Source organism: Bubalus kerabau, chromosome 17, assembly GCF_029407905.1.
Source record: "Bubalus kerabau isolate K-KA32 ecotype Philippines breed swamp buffalo chromosome 17, PCC_UOA_SB_1v2, whole genome shotgun sequence".
NCBI classification, from domain to species: domain Eukaryota; kingdom Metazoa; phylum Chordata; class Mammalia; order Artiodactyla; family Bovidae; genus Bubalus; species Bubalus kerabau.
The window spans coordinates 58,915,385-58,936,369 of record NC_073640.1 but is presented as its reverse complement, the minus strand read 5'-3'; the positions used below and the strand labels follow the sequence as shown (position 1 = coordinate 58,936,369).

General features: G+C 46.3%; 1 protein-coding gene across 1 annotated transcript; it reads right to left on the bottom strand.

Annotated features, from left to right (window-relative positions):
• Positions 1–8,290: 8,290 nt before the first annotated feature.
• Positions 8,291–19,050, bottom strand: DHDH (dihydrodiol dehydrogenase). The gene is made up of 7 exons (XM_055553615.1): positions 18,895–19,050; positions 18,338–18,449; positions 16,169–16,332; positions 13,403–13,655; positions 9,816–9,940; positions 8,837–8,990; positions 8,291–8,591 (listed from the first exon to the last, which is right to left on the bottom strand). Exons 1-7 carry the CDS (start codon positions 18,982–18,984, stop codon positions 8,482–8,484), a joined length of 1,008 nt encoding a protein of 335 aa, XP_055409590.1. The 5' UTR covers positions 18,985–19,050; the 3' UTR covers positions 8,291–8,481.
• Between the last annotated feature and the right edge of the window lie 1,935 nt (positions 19,051–20,985).

The window sequence follows — 20,985 nt, the reverse complement described above, 5'->3', positions numbered from 1 at the left end:
GAAAAGGTAGAGTTATTATTGGTTTGGAGGAAATGTTGAGTTTAGGTGACGACTATATGATAGGCTCAAAGCCAAGCAGTTGGTGGACTGTGAAAGGAACCAGGGTTCTGTATCCTTGCAAACTACAAGATTAATGTGGGTGTGGACCGTTGGGTCCAGAAACCCTTTGCTCTGCTCTTGAGTTGGAAATTGAAGCTGCTACTCTGTATCAAATGAGTTAGATCCCACAGGCAAGAGTGGGAGTGCAATGTTGCATTTTTACTGATAGAATTTTTAATGCTTGATGATTTTAGAGAACAAAGTTTCTCTGTGAGTAAGAAAGCATGTCCTTGGGAGAAAGTGTTTTCTATTCATTTAGAAGCTGGCTTTGTTTGTGTGTTATTCCAGCCCAATGAATAAGCCCTCCTTCCATCCCAATTACAGAAAAGGAAGAAAGGGCTTTTAATGCTGCCACAGATGTCTAATGGAGAAGGCAATGGCACCCCACTCCAGTACTCTTGCCTGGAAAATCCCATGGACAGAGGAGCCTGGTAGGCTGCAGTCCATGGGGTCACTAAGAGTCGGACACGACTGAGTGACTTCACTTTCACTTTTCACGTTCAGGCATTGGAGGAGGAAATGGCCACCCACTCCAGTGTTCTTGCCTGGAGAATCCTAGGGACGGTGGGGCCTGGTGGGCTGCCGTCTATGGGATCGCACAGAGTCGGACACGGCTGAAGCGACTTAGCAGCAGCAGCAGCAGCACAGATCTCTAAACAGTACAACTGTTAAATAGTTGGGGGGGGAACCTTTTTGATAGTTCTGAAGTCAAAATTGTTTACAATAATAAAGATGCTATATCAGAACTATGAAGTCCAATTCCATCATGGGCCCCCAATGAGACCTACAGGTAGTCACGCCCCTGTGTAGTCCCCTCCCATATTGAATAGACTGAGTGTGACTAATAGGATATTGTGGAAATAATAAAGTGTAACTTTCAAGGTTAGGTCATAAAAGTCACTGCAGGTTCTGCCTGGCTCTTTCTTGGATCATTTGCTTTATTAGAGGAAGCAGCTGGCATGTTGTAAGGACATTCAAGCAATCGTCCTCAGGGGAAACACACATGTGGAGGAACCAAGTCCTCCAGCCACGTGAATGAGCGGCTTTGGAAGCACATCCTCCAGCCCCAGTCAAGCCTTCTGATGACAGCTGTGCCCACCAACATCCCGATTGCAACCTCATGGGAGACCCTAGGCCAGAACCACCCAGCCAAGCCACTCAATGGATTGCCAACCCTCAGAAACTGTGTGAGACCATCAACATTTATTGTTGCTTTAAGTTGCTATGTTTGAGGGCAATCAGTTACACAACAACAGATAACTAGTACATCTAGGATAGTGAAAGTGAAGTCGCGCAGTCGGTCGGACTCTTTGCCACCTCGTGGCTCCTCCGTCCACGGGATTCTCCAGGCAAGAATACTGGAGTGGGTTGCCATTTCCTTCTCCAGGGGATCTTCCTGACCCAGGGATCGAACCCAGGTCTCCCACATTGCAGGCAGATGCTTTAACCTCTGAGCCACATCTAGGATAAGTACAGGCTATTTACAGATGAGGAAACCAGAGCCCGGAAAAGGAGATGGATTTGCCAAAATTGTCCAGTTCTTGTGGGTGCTGTCTCCAGGTCAACTGTGTCACTTGGACAGGGCTTTATTTTCTGTTTTTTGGATCTTTTTTTACTTAAAAATTTTTTATATTGTCATATGCTCTTTCATTTTTGACGCCTTTTAAAAAATATTGATTTATTTGGTGTGCCAGGCCTTAGTGGTGGTACGCAAGATCTTCAGTCTTCTTGTGGTATGTGGGATCTTTAGTTGCAGCATGTGGGTCCAGTTCCCTAACCAGGGATTGTTTCCGGGACGCCTGCATTGTGAGTGTGGAATCTGAGCCACTGGGCCACCAGGGAAGTCCTTCAGTATCTTTTAATAATAACTTATAATGGAGGACTTCCCTGGTGGTCCAGAGGTTAAGCATCCACCTGCAAATGCAGGGGACATGAGTTCCATCCCTGGTCCTGAAAGATTCTATATGCCACAGAGTAACTAGGCCTGTGAGCCACAACTACTGATCCTATACTCTAGAACCGGGGAGTACTGAGCCCATGCGCCACAACTGCTGAAGCCTGAGTGACCTAGAGCCTTTGCTTCACAAGAGAAGCCACCACAGTGAGAAGCCCATGCAGCACAACTACACAGGGTAGGCCCCACTTACCCTCACCGCAGACAGAGAAAGCCTGAGTGCAGCAACAAAGACCCAGCACAGCTAAAAATAAAATAAGTAAGTAAATAAACATTTTTTAAACAGCTTAGAAAAGAATATCAAAAAGTATGTGTGTGTATATATATATATGACTCAATGGTGGAAGTAGTGAAAGATTTCCTCTTCTTGGTCTCTAAAATCACCGTGGATGGTGACTGCAGCCATGAAATCAGGAGACTATTGCTTCTTGGCAGGAAAGCTATGACAAACCTAGACAGTGTGTTGAAAAGCAGTGACACTACTCTGCCGACAAAGGTCCTTATAGTCAAGGCTATGGTCTTCCCAGTGGTCACGTGCAGTTGTGAGAGCTGGACCGTAAAGAAGGCTGAGTGCCAAAGAACCGATGCCTTTGAACTGTGGTTCTGGAGAAGACTCTGGAGAGTCCCTTGGACCAGAATGAGATCAAACCAGTCAATCTTAAGGGAAATCAACCCTGAATACTCATTGGAAGGACTGATGCTGAAGCTGAGGCATCAGTATTTTGGTCATCTGATGCGAAGAGCCGACTCATTGGAGAAGTCCCTGATGCTGGGAAAGATTGAGGGCAGAAGCAGAAGAGGGTGTCAGAGGATGAGATGGCTGGATGGCATCACTGATGCAATGGACATGAACTTGGGCAAACTTCAGGAGACAGTGAGGGACAGGGAACCTGGTATGCTGCAGTCCATGGGGTCACAAAGTGTCGGACACGACTGGGTGACTGAACAACGTGACTGAATTACTTTGCTGTACACTTGAGAGCCCTGGTGGCTCAGTGGTAAAGAATTCACCTGCCAAGCAGGAGACGCAGGTTTGATCCCTCTGTTGGGAAGATCCCCTTGAGAAGGAAATGGCGATCCACTCCAGTATTCTTGCCTGGGAAATCCCATGGACAGAGGAGCCAGGCTGGCTACAGTCCACGGGGTCACAAAAGAGTCAGATATGACTTGGCGACTAAACAACAGCAGCACTTGAGAGTAACACAATATTGTAAATCAGTTGTACTTCAGTTTAAAAAAAGAAACTGACTGCCACACCAGACAAAGAAGAACTCTTTGCACACCGAGGATGGGCCACAGAGGAGAGGGCTAATATGCTGTAGATGCTAAGTTATTGAGGGTCAGAGGGCCCTGGTGGCTGATTTAGGTAAGTTTCTGGGGTGAAGAACAACGAGTAGGATTTCTGCGTAGACACATTAAAAATGAACCCATTTCTCGGGTTATAAAAGTTATACTAGATGTACTGGTTCACTGTCACTGTGTAACAAGTCATCCCAGAGCTTAGTGGCTTAAAGCAACAATTATTTTATTATCTTTGATAGACCCATGGATAGTGAGATTGAGCCAGGTTCCCTGGGCAGTTCCAGCTTGGGGTCACTCAACGTCTGTAGTCAGATGATGGTTAGAACTGGAAGAGCAGGGAGACTGAAGGGTGTTGGGACTTGATGGAGCATCTCTTTATTTTCATGGAGCCTCAAGACTTTCCGTGTGGTTCCTTTTTTTTTTTTTTGTATCCACACAAAGAAACATTTATTAGGCACCAACCATGGACCAAAGAAAAGGACTTCCCTGGTGGCTCAGACAGTAAAGCGTCTGCCTACAGTGCGGGAGACCCGGGTTCAATCCCTGGGTCAGGAAGATCCTCTGGAGAAGGAAATGGCAACCCACTGCAGTACTCTTGCCTGGAAAATCCCATGGACGGAGGAGCCTGGTAGGCTACAGTCCATGGGGTCGCAAAGAGTCGGACACGACTGAGCAACTTCACATACATACATACATGGACCAAAAACTGTTAAACAAATCCACTGATACAGACATTCAATTTTCCCTATAAATTTCATTGTTGTGTATATAGTTGTCTTTTCCAGTTAAGTTAAAGAAAGCTCAGAGACTGTTTTTAAATCTTAGAGAGGATTCTAGTTTCTAAGGTTAGCCATTACATATAAATAGTAAAAGAATTCCCTAGTGGCTCAGTTGGTAAAGAATCCTCCTGCAATGCGGGAGACCTGGGTTCGAGCTCTGGGTTGGGAAGATCCCCTGAAGAAAGGAACAGCTATCCACTCTAGTATTCTGGCCTGGAGAATTCCATGGAGTGTATAGTCCATGGGGTCGCAAGAGAGTTGGACACGACTGAGTGACTTTCACTTTCATACATATTAAAAAACTATTGAGTAGGAGTGTGGACAAAGTTGACCTTTTTTCCAATGCAGAAAATCCTACAAAGGATGAAAATTGGACAGCAAAATTGACAGGAGAATCCAAAAGTGATCATTTCACTTTGGCAGATGCTGAGCTGAAGGTGGTAGAAAGATACTCATCACAGATATTCATGTGTGTGTGCGTGTACTCAGTCATGTCCGACTCTTCGCAGTGGACAATAGTGCACCAGGCTCCTCTGTCCATGGAATTTCCAGGCAAGAATACTGGAGTGGGTTGCCATTTCCTTCTGTCCCTGTGATTTTTTTAGTGTGGGATAGTTTCAGTTGCCTTACAGCTTGGTGGCTTTGGGACAGCCAACCTATTGCCTGATGGTTGAAAGTTTCAAGAGAATTTCAGCTAACAAAGAAGAAACTGCACTGCCTTTCCTGATCTGAGCTCCAAATTCATACAGTGTCAGTTCTGCCTTGTTGCAACAGCTACGTAGGAGTCAGGAGCCCACTCCGCTTCTGGGGAAGGGAAACTAGACTCTACTTCTCAATGGAGAGATATGAGCGGGGAGAGGAGATATCTTTTGAAAATATAATATGGCATGTCAGTTCAGCTGCTTTAGCAAAGATCAGCATAACAGTGGCTTAAACAATGCAGAAGTTTATTCCCCTCTCATGTAACGGTCCAAGAAGTTACAACCCTAAGTGCTATTAGCAGTGAGGATAGTTCCACAGTGTCAGAAAGCATGATGGTTAATTTTTTTAAGATTTATTTTATTTGTTTTTGGCTGTGCTGGATCTTTGTTGCTGCCAGGGCTTTCTCTAGGTGCAGTGAGTGGCTGTGGTGCACGGGCTTCTCATTACAGTGGCTTCTCTTGTTGCAGAGCACAGGCTCTAGGCGAACAAGCTTCAGTAGTTGCGGCACATGGGCTCAAAAGCGCTGGCTTGGTAGTTCTGGCACAAGGGCTTAGTTGCTCCATGGCATGTGGAATCTTCCCAGACCAGGGACCGAACCCACGTCCTCTGCATTGGAGGTGGATTCTAAACCACCAGACCACCAGGGAAGCCCCTGATGGTCAACTTTACGTGCCAACTTGAGTGGACCACAGGATGCCCAGATGTTTGATCTAAAATTATTCTGGGTATTTCTGTGAAGGTGTTGTTGCATGAGATCAATATTATATCAGTAGACCTAGTGAAGTAGATTGCATAAAATGCCTGAATAGAACCAAAAGACTGACCCTCGTCTGAAAAAGAAAGAATTCTTTCTGCCTCACTCTCATTATGACATTAACTTTCTTCCCACCCTTGGACTCAAATTAGAACATTGGCTTTTCCTGGGTCTTGAGCTGCTAGCCTTCAGACAAGACCTGCATCGTCAACTGTCCTGGTATTCAGGCCTTCAGACCTGGACTGGAACTAAACATCAGCTCTCCTGAGTCTCCAGTTTGCCAACACAACCTGAAGATCTTGGGGCATGCTTACTTCCATAATCATGTCTTTCTTCTAGCCTTCTATTCTAGCTTGTTGCCTCACCATTCACAACACAGCACTTCCATCTCACAGTATAAGGTGGACACACCGACGTCCAAGACATCTCCACACCAGGAAGGGAAAGACGGGACGGGTCGCCATCCTCTTGCCTTTTAAGGCCATAACTCAGAAGCTGCTGGCATCCCACTGGCCAAAAGCCATTCACATGCAAGGGAGCCTGGGAAATGTAGTCTTTAGCTGTGCAGTCATGTGTCCAGTGAAATTTCTCTATCAGAGGTGACATCTAGGCATCTCTACCAACAATTAAATGGTTGAAACCAAGCAAGCAGAGGACTGAAACCCAATATGGTGATAGCTGAATGATGCATAGTGGGACTTGGAATAAGCAAACAATGTTGTTCAGTTTCTAAGTCATGTCCAACTCTGCAACCCCATGAACTGCAGCATGCCAGGCTTCCTTGTCCTTCACTCTCTCCCAGAGTTTGCTCAAATTCATGTCTATTGAGTTGGTGATGCCATCCAACCATCTCATCCTCTATCACCGCCTTCTCTTGCCCTCAGTCTTTCCCAGCATCAGGGTCTTTTCCAGTGAGTCGGCTTTTTGCATCAGGTGGCCAAAGCATTAGAGCTTCAGCTTCAGCATCAGTCCTTCCCATGAATATTCAGGGTTGATTTCCTTTAGGATAGACTGGTTTGATCTCCTTGCTAAGGGACTCTCAAGAGACTTCTCCAGCACCACAGTTTGAAATCAATTCTTCAATGATCAGCCTTCTTTATGGTCTGATTCTCACATCTGTATGTGACTACTGGAAAAACCACAGCTTTTTTTATGGACCTTTTGTTTGCAAAGTGATGTCTCTGCTTTTTAATATGCTGTCTAGGTTTCTCATAGCTTGTTCCTCAAAGAAAAACTATGACAAGGTATGACAAGCAAACAATAGAAAACTCATTTAACTGATGTCTCTCAGTGTTCTGAAATTTCTACCAAATTTCTTATTTCCTCATAGTGAGAGTTATTAGTGTCATAAAACCAATATGTTCATCTCATCTTCTGGAATGTGGTCGATATGAACTTCCTAGATTCTCTGTAGTTCATTCAGGTCACATGACTAATTTTGGCCAATACATTCTGAGATTATGTGTATCACTTTCATGTCAGAGCATTTATGTTTTGGTACCAAAGCTTCCAGGGTGTTCTTTCCTTGGCCACACTTGACCAGCAGGACTCCCAGAAAGATACAGTCCAGAACTCTCAGTCAATATATAACACAAGTGAGGAAAGAACCTTGTTATGCTAAGCTGAGATTTGGGGATTGTTTGTTACTACAGCATAACCTAACCTATACTCACTACTATGGTAAAATATGGAAATGAGATCTTTCTTAGAGCACAAAGTTAACCCTAATTGGTTGGCCAAGTGCCCACATACAGCCCCATTCTAACTCTCTGTAATTTGGGTGGGAATGACTTCCTACCCCTGCCACACAGAGGGGCATATGACCCAGGCTTTGCCAATAAGACCACTGAATACTTGTGAACATTCCTGTTGAAATGACTCTCTATACTTTTTTTTAAGCAAAGGTTTGTTTTGATTGTAAAGATTATTTTTTTGATGTGGACCATTTTTAAAGTCTTTACTGGATTTATTACAATATTGCTTCTGTTTTATGTTTTTATTGTTGTTTGTTTGTTTTGGCCGTGAGGCATGTGGATCTTAGCTCCACAATTGAGGATTGAACCCACAACCCCTGCACTGAAAGGTGAAGTCTTACCGCTGGACCACCAGCAAAGCCCCTTGTTTTGAATATTTTACTTATTCATTTATTGGGCTGTGCCGTGTCTTAGTTTTGGAACTTGAGATCTTTGATCTTCATTGTGGCATGCAAAATCTTTAGTTGCTGCATATGAACTCTTAGTTGCGGCATTTGGGATCTAGTTCCCTGACCAGGGATTGAACCCAGGCCCCCTGCATTGGGAGCATGGTATCTTGGCCATTGGACCACCAGGGAAGTCCCACGATTCTCTATACCTTATGGGAGCCTGGAGCTTCTGGAAGCCTGACGTCAAAGTGAAGGGCCATTGGCTAACATCTACAGAGAAACTACTGTGTGCTAGGGGCCATTTAATCCTCACCAGAGGGTGTTTAGTGTTGTGTCTCCCATTTCCTGATGACGAGACAAAGAGAGAGGCTAGGGAGGGTGCAATTAGGGACACCTTCAACTGTGGATCTTCCCACACATGTCTGTTCCAGGAGCTTGTGGGAAATACGGTCCTGACCCCACCTTCCCCCACTCTCATCCTTCCAACCAATTTATGCTCTAGTGACCTCTTTGATGGTGGACTCTCCCCAGCGCCTATCAAACCACCACTGCCAAGATCTCTGTGGAAACACAACTTTATTATTTATTTTATTTAATTTTTGTATTTACTTTGCCATGCCCTGAGGCTTACAGGATCTTAGTTCTCTGACCAGGGATTGAACCCAGGCCCCAGAAGTGACAGTGCCAAGTCTTGACCACTGGACAGCCAAAGAATTCCCAGCATGTCTTTATTTGTTCAGGGCATACATCAGTGTTTGTCTTGGGGGAAGGTGATTCCAATGGCCTTCCTCACCTCGTCAAGGATGTCAGCCAGGAGCTCACTTTCCACCAGTGGAATCACAGGACTTTCCTTCAGGCCTGGGGGAGAGTGCAGTTAGGGACACTCTCCTACTCATAGGCCCAAAGACCAAAAGAACTACAATTCCCAGAATCCCATGAGGCACACTAATTCATGGTTCTAACCTATGGATGCCACAGGAGGTCCTGGGAAATGTAGTTCTAAACAGTTGCTTGAGTGGATGAGTAGAGAGGATACCCACCTCCACTACCAGGCTTGCCCTGCTACCCTCCCATCCTCCCACCCCTGTTCTCCACATGCTTACCTTTCTGCAGGCATTCCCGGACATGCTTGGCCTCATAACTCATGCCCATTCCATTTGTAAAATTGAACTCCTTGCCTGGGGCTGGAGGCAGTGGGAACTCCTTATGCTCCCCCTTCACCACCAGCTCTGTTGGGCTCCAGCAGGGGTTGAGGAGCTGAGAGAAGAGATAAGAGGTGGTCCTACCACCCTCACCAACAGGGCTGCTCAGGAGCTCTCTCTTGTCAGTTAAGCACTGATCACCCACCATCTTCAGGAAGGTTTGGGTCCCTACCCAACCTAGCCCTGCCCTGGTTGCTGGAGGATTATTTCTTAGCATCAGGATTGCCACAGTACAAGACTGTCTTATCTGTTCATTTCCCCAGGAACAAACCTTTCTGTAACCCTGTGCTCAGGCCGTGAAGACAGATTATCATTGCCTCCGTGGAATCCCCCTTTGCAAGGAGGAGCAGAGACAACCCATCATCTGCTTATCCATTTTGTTTTAGCCCCTGGGGAAGCCTAAATTATTCCCATACCCAAGTCTAAGTCAAAATGGAAATACAGAGATACAGCTGGGGCAGATTCTGCAGTTCCAGTTTGGGGCAAGGTACAAATTCTTTTGCTGAGAATAGAATTTCTTTCTAGCAACATGGCTCCAGGAAGCCCCATGAAGCTGCCATTTGATAATGCCCGTATTCTGTCCTGAGTGCAATTCCAAAGGTTATAGCTGCTCTCAGAGGGTGATGACTAAGAACTGGTTTCTCCCAAGAAAGGACTAAGGACTTTGACAGACCAATGGGTTCACCCTCAGGAAGGAGCCTGGAGGTCCAAACTCCATCCCATGGCCTAGTAGCTGAGGATGAATGTCTTATCAACGGTGTGGGAAGAGGTAAGTTCAGTCCCCATCCAGCTCCAACAGCCACGACTGGCCTATTCCTCTCACTAAGGGCCCTGGTTCCCAGTACTTGGAGTCATCCCAGCTCAGCCAACCGTGCCTCACCTGGGCCATGCCCTTGGTACCACTCACAGACACCGTATTGGAGAGCTGGGCAGAGATGCTGCAGGTGAAGCTGCCGTGGACCCCTCCCGGGTACTGGAGTATCACAGTGACAGTGTCGTCCACACCTGGGGAAGGCACAGGACAAGGGCAAGCCTGGCCTCACATCCTGCCTGAGTGCTTCCCTGGAGGCTCATTGGTAAAGAGTCCGCCTGCCAACGCAGGAGAAACAGATTCGATCCCTGGTCTGGGAAAACCGCACAAGCTGCGACGCAACTAAACCCATACACCACAACTGCTGAACCCACGTGCTGAAGCTATTGCGCGTCCTAGAGCCGGTGCTCCACAAGTGAAGCCTCTGCAACAAGAAACCCACACGCTGCGAGTACAGAGTAGCCCCAATCGCTGCAACTAGGGAAAGCCTGAGCAGCAGCGAAGCCCCAGCACAACCAAAAAAAAAAGAAGTCCCGTCTGAAGAACTTTAGGCAAGATAGCTTTTTTTTCCCCTAAATTTTAAGTATTTATTTGGTTGCACTGAGTCTTAGTTGCAGCATGTGGGCTCTTTTAAGTTGCAGCATGTGAAATTTTTAGATGCCCCATACGGGAATCCAGTTTCCTGACCAGGGATTGAACCTGGGCCCCCTGCACTGGGGGTGCAGAGTCTTAGCCACTGGACTACCAGGGAAGTCCTGAGATCTCATCTTTAATATGACTGAAGCCAGAAGTAGTGATATGTCCTGCCACATGGATGAACCCTGAAAACATGTCAAATGAAAGAAGCCAGACACAAAAGTCACACGTTGCAGGATTCCATTCATATGAAATGTCTGGCGCCATGTACTCAGTCGTGTCTGACACTTTGTGACTCTCGTGGACTGTAGCGTGACGCGCTCCTCTGTCCTTGGAATTTTCCAGGCAAGAACAATATTTGGCAAATCCATAGAGCCACAAAGCAGATTTGTGGTTGGTTAGGGCTCAGGGGCCTGGGAAAATTGGTGGGGTTTTTTTTTTGTTTTTTGAGTAATGAAAATATTCTAGAATTGATTACAGTGCAGGAGAGATAAATTGGGAGAGATTGGGATTGACATATACACACTACATAAAACAGATAACTAATATGAATCTACCAAATAGCACAGGGAACTCCACTCAATACTCTGCAATAACCTATATGGGAAAAGAATCTAAAAAGAGTGGCTATGGTATATGCATAACTGAATCACTTTGCTATATACCTGAAACTAACACAATATTGTAAATCGACTATGTCTCCATGCTACATTTGCTGTATGATGCATGCACATGTGTGCTAAGTTGCTTTGATTGTGTCAAACTCTTTGTGACTGTAGTCTGCCAGGCTTCTCTGTCCATGGGATTATCTAGGCAAGAATACTGCAGTGGATTGCCATGTCCTCCCCCAGGGGATCTTCCTGACCCAGGGGTCAAACCCACATCTCTTCTGTCTCCTGCACTGGCAGGCAGGTTCTTTACCACTAGTGCCACCTAGAAAATCCCATAAAATCAGCTATACTTCAATAAAAATTAATTTAAAAATTGATTATAGTGATAAATGCACAACTCTGTGACTATACTAAAGCCACAAAATTATATATTTTCTTTTTTTATTTTTTTAATTATATACTTTCAATGAATAAATCGTATGGTATGTGAATTATATCACAGTAAAGATGTAATCTAAATAAATAAAGAAAAATATGCTAAAAAAGTAAAGAGAGGGAGACTTCACCTCACTAAGCCTCAGTTTCCTCCATTGTAAATACTTGTTGTATAGGTTTGTAAGAATCAGTTACCTGATCTCTGAAATGGGGATAATAAGAGAATTTGCCTCATAAGGCCATTTCAAGTATTACATTAAGTGCTATAAAATGCACAATGTACTTAGAAGACTATTTAGATGACAATAAGTGATATATAAGCATTAGTTAAAAATTAAACACAGCAGGTAAAGTACTAGCCTGGTTCCACATCAGGCAGGCCACAGATGGAGGAGTCTACTGACTCAGCCCTCTCTCTTTTTGGAACTTGGGATCCTAGTTCCACCATGTGGCATGGGGGAGCCTAATTATCTGACCAGAAATCAAACCCGTAGCCCCTGCAGTGGAAATGCAGAGTCCCAACCACTGGACTGCTAGGCAAGTCCCCTGACTCAGCTCTCTTTTAAGCCCAAGTTCTTATCCCAGGTCTGCTGTGTGACCCTGGATAAATCACTACCCCTCTCTGCACTTCAGTTTCCTAATATGTAAAATGGGGACAACTTTAATATATCAGAAAGGTCATATCTATAATAACCCTAAAGTTATAATCTATAATAACCTTAATATCTATTAAGGTAGCACTTAGTAAACAGGATCTGTTTTTATAACTACTATTTAGCCTAGGAACTGGCCAGATGTTAGACGGAGACAGTTTTTCTAAAGAGTGACCTTCATCTCATGTACTAATTTCCTGGCTATTCATTGCTTTCTGCAGTTTGCAAAGATGGCCACAGCAATTCCTCTTGTTCCTCTATGAGTGCCTCTTTGCAGTAGCTTCTTCCATCAGGAGGTAAAGTCTATTTGCCCACCTCTGAAATCTGAGCTGATGTTGGGCCATGGAACAGTGGCAAATATGGTAGAAGCAAAGGTCTGAAAAGTGTTTGCATGCTGAGGTCCACCTTCCTGTTGCTCCACCTGGAACTCTGAGACCACCATATGAATGAACCTGAGTTAGCCAGCAGGAGAGGCCATGTGAAGGAGAACCAAGGCTCGCCATAGAATAACCAACACCTGCAAGACATAGTGAGGCCATCCTAGAGCATCCAGCTCCAGTGGGACAGCCAGCCAACTGCAGCTACACGACTAAGACCAGCAGAAGAACCACTCAAGCTGAGCCCAGCCCAAATTGCCGACCCACAGGATCACAAGCTAATAAATGATTGTTATTTAAGGTCACTAAGTTCTAGGGTAGTTTGTTATGCAGCAAAGGCTAACTGAGACAAATGCAAAAAATAATAATTGTTTATATTCAATAACTGCTTACCATTTGCTTCAAAAATTACTTCATTAACTCCTTATGATAACTCTATTATTGACATTTTACTTAATTAAAACTAATTAGGTAACTAGTTGGTAACTGATTAAGACTCAGAGATGTTGTGTCCCTTGGCCAACATCACGCAGCAAAGTCCCAGCACAGACCCTGCTCACACTCTCAACTCTGGGCCCAGGCTGGGGGTAGCTTGGGTGGCTTCACGTGGGAAGTTTCTCTAGCTGTCTAACCTGATACTCATCAGGGAGGAGACTTATCCCCAGTTCACTGCTCCCAGTAAGAGAGGATCCACTCCTATTAGTCCAGGATATTCCCTGGTGGCTCAGTGGTAAAGAACCTGCCTGCCATTGCAGGAGACACAGGTTCGATCCCTGGTCTGGGAAGATCCCCTGAAGAAGGAAGTGGCAATCCACTGCAGTATTCCTTGCCTGGAGAACCCCATAGACAGAGGAACCTGGCATGTTACAGTCCATGGGCTCGCAGAGTTGGACACAACTTAGTGACTTGACCAACCAACCAAGCAAGTCCAGGATAGACCGTACCTGTTTCATGGCGCCTTCCCACAGCTGAAATCTTCTCCGGCTTCTGCCCACCGAAAACCATGGAGATGAACTGGAGACAGTAGATGCCAAGGTCTAACAAGCCACCTCCCGCCTGGGCCCAGTCTGTGGCCCGGTGTACATGGGTGAGATTCTTCCCAAATTCTGCCCGAACCACCCGAAGGTCCCCCAGAGTTCCCTGGGCCAGGACAGACCTCAGAGCCTCTACAGCAGGGAAGAACCGGGTCCAGATGGCCTGCAGACCACAGAGGGAAGAAAGCAGGATGCAGGAAGAGAAGGAAAACAATCAGGACCCAAAAGTTAACCAGTTTTTCTCTCTTCGAGGACTCAGTCTTGAGTGGGTACCCACCGCTCCCCAAACAAGGCCCCTCTGTCTTCCTTCCACAGCCTGGCAGTCCCCAAGCTGTGTCTAGCCTGACCCTCTCTGCCACCTTCTCTCCTCTCCAGTCCTGCAGCCCCAAGGCCGGCCTTGTCCTTCCTTATCTGAACCATTACACCAGTCCCCCAATGTTACGGGCTGAATTGTCTCCCCACCAAATTCATGTTGAGGCCCAACTCCTCCCCAGAACCCCCTAATGTGAGCGTATTTGGAGTGTGTATGTGTGTGTGTGTGTGTGTGTTTTGCCACATCTCGTGGCATGTGGGATCGTATTTCCTTGACCAGGGATTAAACATGTGCCCCCTGTATTGGAAGCATGGTGTCTTGATCACAGGACTGCCAGGGAAGTTCCCGGAGGTAGGTTTTTTTAAGGAGGTAATTAAGTTAAAATGAGGTCATTAAGGTGGGCCCTCATCCAATAGGACTGGAGTCCTTAGAAGAAGAGGAAGTTAGGACACAACTCTGCCCAGAGGGAAGACCATGTGTAGACACAGGGAGGAGGCTGCCATCTGCAAGTCAAAGAGAGAGGGCTTAGGAGGAGCCAACCCTGCTGACACCTTGACTTCTCTAGCCACCAGAGTGTGAGAAAATATTTATTTTTAAAATTTTTATTTTATTTTTAAATTCTAAAAAATTTTATGATTTTTTTTGGGGGGGGGGGCTTCACCATGAGGCTTGCAGGATCACAGTTTTAAACCCAGGCCACTGTAGTGAAAGCCCAGAATCCTAACCACTAGGCCACCAAAGAACTCCCCAGAAATATGGGAAAAGAAATCTCTGTTGTTTAGCCACCTGGTCCGTTAGTGGCACTTTATTATAGGAGCCCTGGCAAATTAACACGCCCAGTCTCTCCCCTCCAGTCCAATCCCCACATGGCCCAGAGGGATCTTTCCTTCTCTAAGAGCTGACCCTGTCTCACCCCTGCCCAGTCCCCTTCTGTTGCTTCCCATTGCCTAACGTCAGCTTGCATTTATTGGGTATATATTATGATCAAGACAATATGTACATGCTGTGCATAATGAGTTCTCCCATCATCTCGGCCAGACAGCTATCATTATGTCCATTTTTTAAATCAGAAAACTAAGGCTCAGTTGAATCAAATTATTTGCCCAGGGTCACAGAGCTAGGAACTTGGCAACTGGAATCTACAGTCCTCTGACTCTAAAGCCAGAAATCTTGACCTATCCAAGATAAATTTCATACTAATGAAATGAAATCTGCAAATTCTTGTTTTAAGTCTTAACTCTGTTTTCCCTCTCTGGCCTCTACCCACAAGAAACCTCCTTGATCATCACCCAAGTTGGGACAGGGTGTCTCTGCTCCATGAACTGCTCAGTGTTATGTCCACAAAAGCCCATGTCCATGGACGTTGGGGTTACCCATTTCCATGACCTAAAGTGATCTTGAGCTCCTTGAAAACTGAGCCTCTGTCTTGTATGTTATGAATCCCCAGTTCCTAGGATTGAATCTGGTACACATTAGGTGTCAATAAAAATGAAGAAATAATAAATTCACAGAATTTTGGCACTGATATCTCGACTACTTCTTGGGCACATAGAACTTTGCAGACTTAGGAGGCTCAGCAATACTGAGCGTATGATAACTAGATAGAACATGGGGAAGTAAGAGCTATTGTGACTACTAGCAGAACCTACAGCAAAATGTTTAAAAACCATAATACTCAGACTTCCCTGGTGGTGGTCCAGCAGTTAAGACACTGGGCTTCCAAAGGGGGCACAGGTTCCATCCCTGTTCATGAAAGTTCCACATGCCTCTTGGTGTGGCCAAAAAGAAAAAAGAACCGTAATACTCCTTAACATGAAAATAGCTTGGGATGGTGGTGGGGCGGATGGTGTCATGTGGTGGCCATCTTAACTTCTGGCATTAGCCATTGGTGTTGGTGGCCATTTTAATTACTGGCAATTTGCAAGATGTCAAAGGTCCCTGTAGGTAGCCAAGTCTGATAAGGGTAAAAACAAAGGCAGTTTGACATTGAGGTTTTGTAGGGGGTTCCTTGGTACTTCGGATCTCTAACTTTGTAAATCCACCCAAACTAAGCCCATTGCGGTTTTTGTGCTCCTTTCACTATCGGCATCTTTTTTCGGAGACGCTGACGCACAATCCTTCAGGCGGCCATGTTTGCTAAGGGCCAAAAGCAATGGCTCCCACCCATGGGGGGATGTTGCTAGTAGATTCCCTGACATAGCTCAACGACATCCCGACAAACGCAAGGACCCTGGTTCATTTTGTGGTCATCTTAACTCTTGGCAATCCACCCTTGTGTTCCTCCAAAACTGTTGACCGACAATCACGTTTAGCCATAGCAAGTAGCTCTAATGTGGGATGTTGATAGGGCCCTCCACCCTCACCTCCATAAAGAAGAGGCCTCGGGATCGGGCCTCAGCAACCATTTCGCGCACTTCCGCAGCGTTCACACCCATGGGCTTCTCACACAACACAGCCTTGCCCGCTGTCAGGCAGAGTAACACTGCAGCCTTGTGCTGGGGGTGCTGGGTGCCAATGTAGGCCACCTCTATGGCGGGAGGAGAAAGGTAGAGATCAATAGCCCCACCCACTGAGACCTCCGGCACCGCCCACCGTTTAGAGGCCCCGCCCCCAAGCTTCCTGGAGCCTGAGTTCCTCCAAGAAGGTAGGAAGTCCTACCACAGTGGTCAAAATCTAGCCTCCCATTTGGACGGAGCTAAGGGCTTCTGCTTTATTGACTAAGCCAAAGCCTTTGACTGTATGGATCACAACAAACTGTGGGAAATTCTTAAAGAGCTGGGAATACCAGACCACCTGACCTGCCTCTTGAGAAATCTGTATGCAGGTCAAGAAGTAATAGATAGAACTCGACATGGACCTACAGACTGGTTCCAAATCGGGAAAGGAGTACGTCAAGGCTGTATATTGTCACCCTGCTTATTTAACTTATATGCAGAGTACATCACGAGAAATTCTGGACTGGATGAAGCACAAGCTGGAATCAAGATTGCGGGGAGAAACATCAATAACCTCAGATATGCAGATGACACCACACTTATGGCAGAAAGCAAAGAACTAAAGAGCCTCTTGATGAAAGTGAAAGAGGAGAGTGAAAAAGTTGGCTTAAAACTCAACATTCAGAAAACTAAGGTCATGGCATCCGGTCCCATCAGTTCATGGAAAATGGGGAAACACTGGAAATAGTGACAGACTCTATTTTGGGGAGATTCAAAATCACTGCAGATGGTGACTGCAGCCATGAAATTAAAAGATGCTTGCTTCTTGGAAGAAAAGTTATGACCAACCTAGACGGCATATTAAAAAGCAGAGACATTACTTCACCAACAAAGGTCCATCTAGTCAAAGCTATGGTTTTTCCAGTAGTCATGTATGGATGTGAGAGTTGGACTATAAAGAAAGCTGAGTCCTGAAGAATTGATGCTTTTGAACTGTGGTGTTGGAGAAGACTCTTGAGAGTCCCTTGGACAGCAAGGAGCTCCAACCAGTCCATCCTAAAGGAAATCAGTCCTGAATATTCATTGGAAGGACTGATGCTGAAGCTGAAACTCCAATACTTTGGCCACCTGATGCAAAGAACTGACTCATTGGAAAAAACCCTGATGCTGATTGAAAGATTGAAGGCAGGAGGAGAAGGGGACCACAGAGGATGAGGTGGTTGGATGGCATCACCAACTCAATGGACATGAGTTTGAGTAAGCTTTGGGAGTTGGTGATGGACAGAGAGACCTGGCATGCTGCAGTCCATGGGGTCACAGAGTTGGATAGGACTGAACAACTGAACTGAACTGAAGGGCCTCCCTGATGGCTTAGAGACAAAGAATCCGCCTGCCAATGCAGGCAACTCAGGTTCGATCCCTGGGTCAGGAAGAGCTCTTGGAGAAGGAATGGCAACCCACTCCAGTATTCCTTCCTGGAGAATCCCGTGGACAGAGGAGCCTGGCAGGCTACGGTCCATGGGGTCACAAAAGGGTTGGTCACTACTTAGCGACTAAACAACAACAAAACCATTCTCTACTATCACTCTATTTCCTTCAGATTATTTCCAGTCTTCTGAAATTATCGTATCTCTCACTTAGTCCTCACAACACCACCAAGAAGTAAGATTATTATTTTGCCCGTTTCAAAAATGAGGAACCTGAGAAGGGCAAGCAGAAGAGGGGAAAATGCCCACTCAGCCAATCTGACTCCAGAGCCAGGCTGTTGTCCAACTACGCTGCCCTGCCTCTCCATCCAGGCTCCTCTGGAACGCAGAAGCCCGAGCCACACGGGTCGTATTTAAAACCTGAAAGGCCTCGCTCAGAAATTCAAGCCCTGCCTTTACCGCGGAGGTGTGGCCCCTACTTTCTATTTCATGCTGGACAGATAATTTCAGACGAAACCGGTTCCTATCGTCCCGCCTCCCAGCCCAGAGTCCTTTCGGGAGCCCAGAGGGATTGGCTTATCGCGCAGAGCCTCGCTTCTTCTACGGAGCAGCCTGAAGGCAGCACCCCCGGTGACGCCCCCTCTCCCCCTCCGCCGCCCGGGCCACTCACCCACGTCGGGGTCCTTGGCCAGTTCCTCATAGGATCCATAGGCCTTGGGGATGTCGTGTTTCTTAGCAAACTCCTTCGCCCGGCTCAGGTCACGGGCCGCTATCGCCACTACCTAGAGGGACAACTGAGTCAGACTGGAGGGTCTGGGGCAGGTAAGGAAGACGGGTAGATGGGAGGGAGGTGATGGAGAAGGCCTCGGTGGGGAAGGGAGAAATTGACAACTCCCATAACGGGGCACGGGGAATGCGGTCCTGGGGTATGAGGTGACCGGCGGCTGGACCCCTGGGTTTGGGAAAAAGAGATCTGAGGCAGACGATTATTCAACCCCGATTATTAAACTCCCTAATATTTAAATGTCTCCCTTACACAACAAAACAGATCAAGACTCTCCCAAACCTCGCGTAATTCGTGTTAAAAAGACAGAGGTGAGAAAAGAGCGATACGGATTTTGAGGTTGTTTCACGGCCTTGTGGGGCTCGGAAGTCCCAGAAGCCTAGTTCCCTCCTCCCTCAGACCCCCCGCCCACTCTTCCCCAGGTCTCTGGAGAGAGGGAGGACCTGGTGCTCAGAGCGAGGCAGCATCCGCAGCATCGTCGTGAAGTCGCTGGAGATAAGGCCAGCCGACACGATGCCCCAGCGAAGCGCCATCGCCGCAACCCGGAGTCCCAAAAGTCCCTACCTTTTCCCGGCGGGAGTTAAGGACCAGATGCCCGGCGCTCCGGGGGGCGAGGCCCTTTTCCCCGCCCCCATTGCTCTTACGCCGCTCCTCATTGGCCACGGCGCCTGTGCGCCCTGCCAGTCCCAAGGCAAAGGGGACGGATATTTAATTCTAGCATCCCCATTGGAAGAACCCACCGAAGGCTCCGCCTAACAGGGATTGACCAAAAACACCGAGAGTCGTCTTCCCTAGAGACTAGCCTTGTGACACAAGAAGAGGCGCTTTCCTTTCCATTCAACTTCGAGCCTTTGAACTTACCTCTCTTTTGTTCAGAAAGCCGCGTACCCTTAGGAACTATTCAGAGAGAAAGAGAGGATAATAATAGCAAAGGTAATATATTCACTAATTTTTACTAATATTTCTTAACTATTAATATTTATAGAACGCCCTTGGAAGTCCAAGGCCCCTAGCTCCGTGCTTTCCTTTCCCCATCCCTAATTTCTCACCACAAACCTGCGAGTGAGATTCTATTGTGCCCTATTTACAGACGCAGAAACAGACCCAGAAAACCATGATCATTTTTAGCTAGGAACGTGAGCAATAAATAAAAAGACTGGCCAACTTCACCCACAACAAATTCGTCAATTTTCCTTATAGACATTTAATCTGCTGTCGCCTCCTTCTTCTCCTGCCCTTAGTCTTTCCCAGCATCAGGGTCTTTTCCAATGAGTCGGCTCTTCACATCAAGTGGCCAAAGTACTGGGGCTTCAGCTTCAGCATCAGGCTTTCCAGTGAATATTCAGGGTTGATTTCCTGTAGGATTGACTTGTTTGATCTCCTTGCACTCCAAGGGACTCTCAAGAATCTTCTCCAGCACCACATTCAAAAGCATCAGTTCTCTAATGCTCAGCCTTCTTTGTGATCCAACTCCTACATCCATACACGACTACTGGAAAAACCATAGCTTTGACTATACAGACTTTTGTCAGCAAAGTGATGTCCCTGCTTTGTAATATGATGTCTAGCTTTGTCATAGCTTTCTTTCTTTCCAAGAAGAAAGCTACTTTAAAAAAATTTCATGGCTGCAGTCACCGTCTGCAGTGATTTTGGAGCCCAAGAAAACAAAGTCTGTCATGGTTTCCACTTTTTCCCCTATTCATTTGCCATGAAGTGACAAAACAGGATGCCATGATCTTAGTTTTTTGAATGTTGAGTTTTAAGCCAGATTTTTCACTCTCCTCTTTAACTAAAGAGCTTCATCCAAGAACCTCTTTAGTTCCTCTTCACTTTCTGCCATTAGAGTGATATCTGCATATCTGAGGTTGTTGATATTTCTCCTGACAATCTTGATTCCAGCTTGCAAGTCATCCAGTTTGTCATTTTGCCCGATTTACTCGGCAGAGAAGTGAAATAAGCAGGGAGACAATATATAGCCTTGACGTACTCCTTTCCCAATTTGTTATTCCGTGTCCAGTTCTAACTGTTGCAATAAAGCCCCAGCATGGGACTTACTCTGTTCACGTAGGCTACAGGCGCCCTCTCGAATTGCGGGAGGTGCCCCACCTTAGGCACCTTCTCGAGTGGGTCTTAGAAGCCCAGGCAGGAAAGTGAATGCAGAGAGCCCCTGCGTTCCATGGAATCAGCCTGAATAGGAAAAGGAAAGAGAAAGAATGACATGGGGAGACCAAGCTTCAGTGAGCACGGTCCGCACTTTATTTTCCAAAGTAGTTTTTATACCTTAAGTTGTGCATAGAGGATAATGGGGGGGGGGTGCGGGTAGAGTCATGCAAGGTCAGCAGTCCTTGATTCTTGTCGAAGCCAAGCTTTCTTTCTGCAAACTTATCATATGCAAAAGTTTTAGGTAATTTACATCATCTTCTGGCCAGGAGGCCTGTTAACATTTTATGACCCTTCAGAAAACTTATTTTTCTCTAAAGGTGATTATTCTAAAGTCAGGCGCCACCCTGCGAAAGCATTAGATAAAGTTGCAT

Coding starts and splice junctions, on each gene's coding strand:
- DHDH (XM_055553615.1), bottom strand. CDS start 18,984: ATGGCGCTTCGCTGGGGCATCGTGTCGGCTGGCCTTATCTCCAGCGAC. Junction 13,656..16,168: donor GAGGCCTCTTCTTTATGGAG/GTGAGGGTGGAG, acceptor TGTGGTCTGCAG/GCCATCTGGACCCGGTTCTT. Junction 9,941..13,402: donor GGGAAGGCGCCATGAAACAG/GTACGGTCTATC, acceptor TGCCTTCCCCAG/GTGTGGACGACACTGTCACT.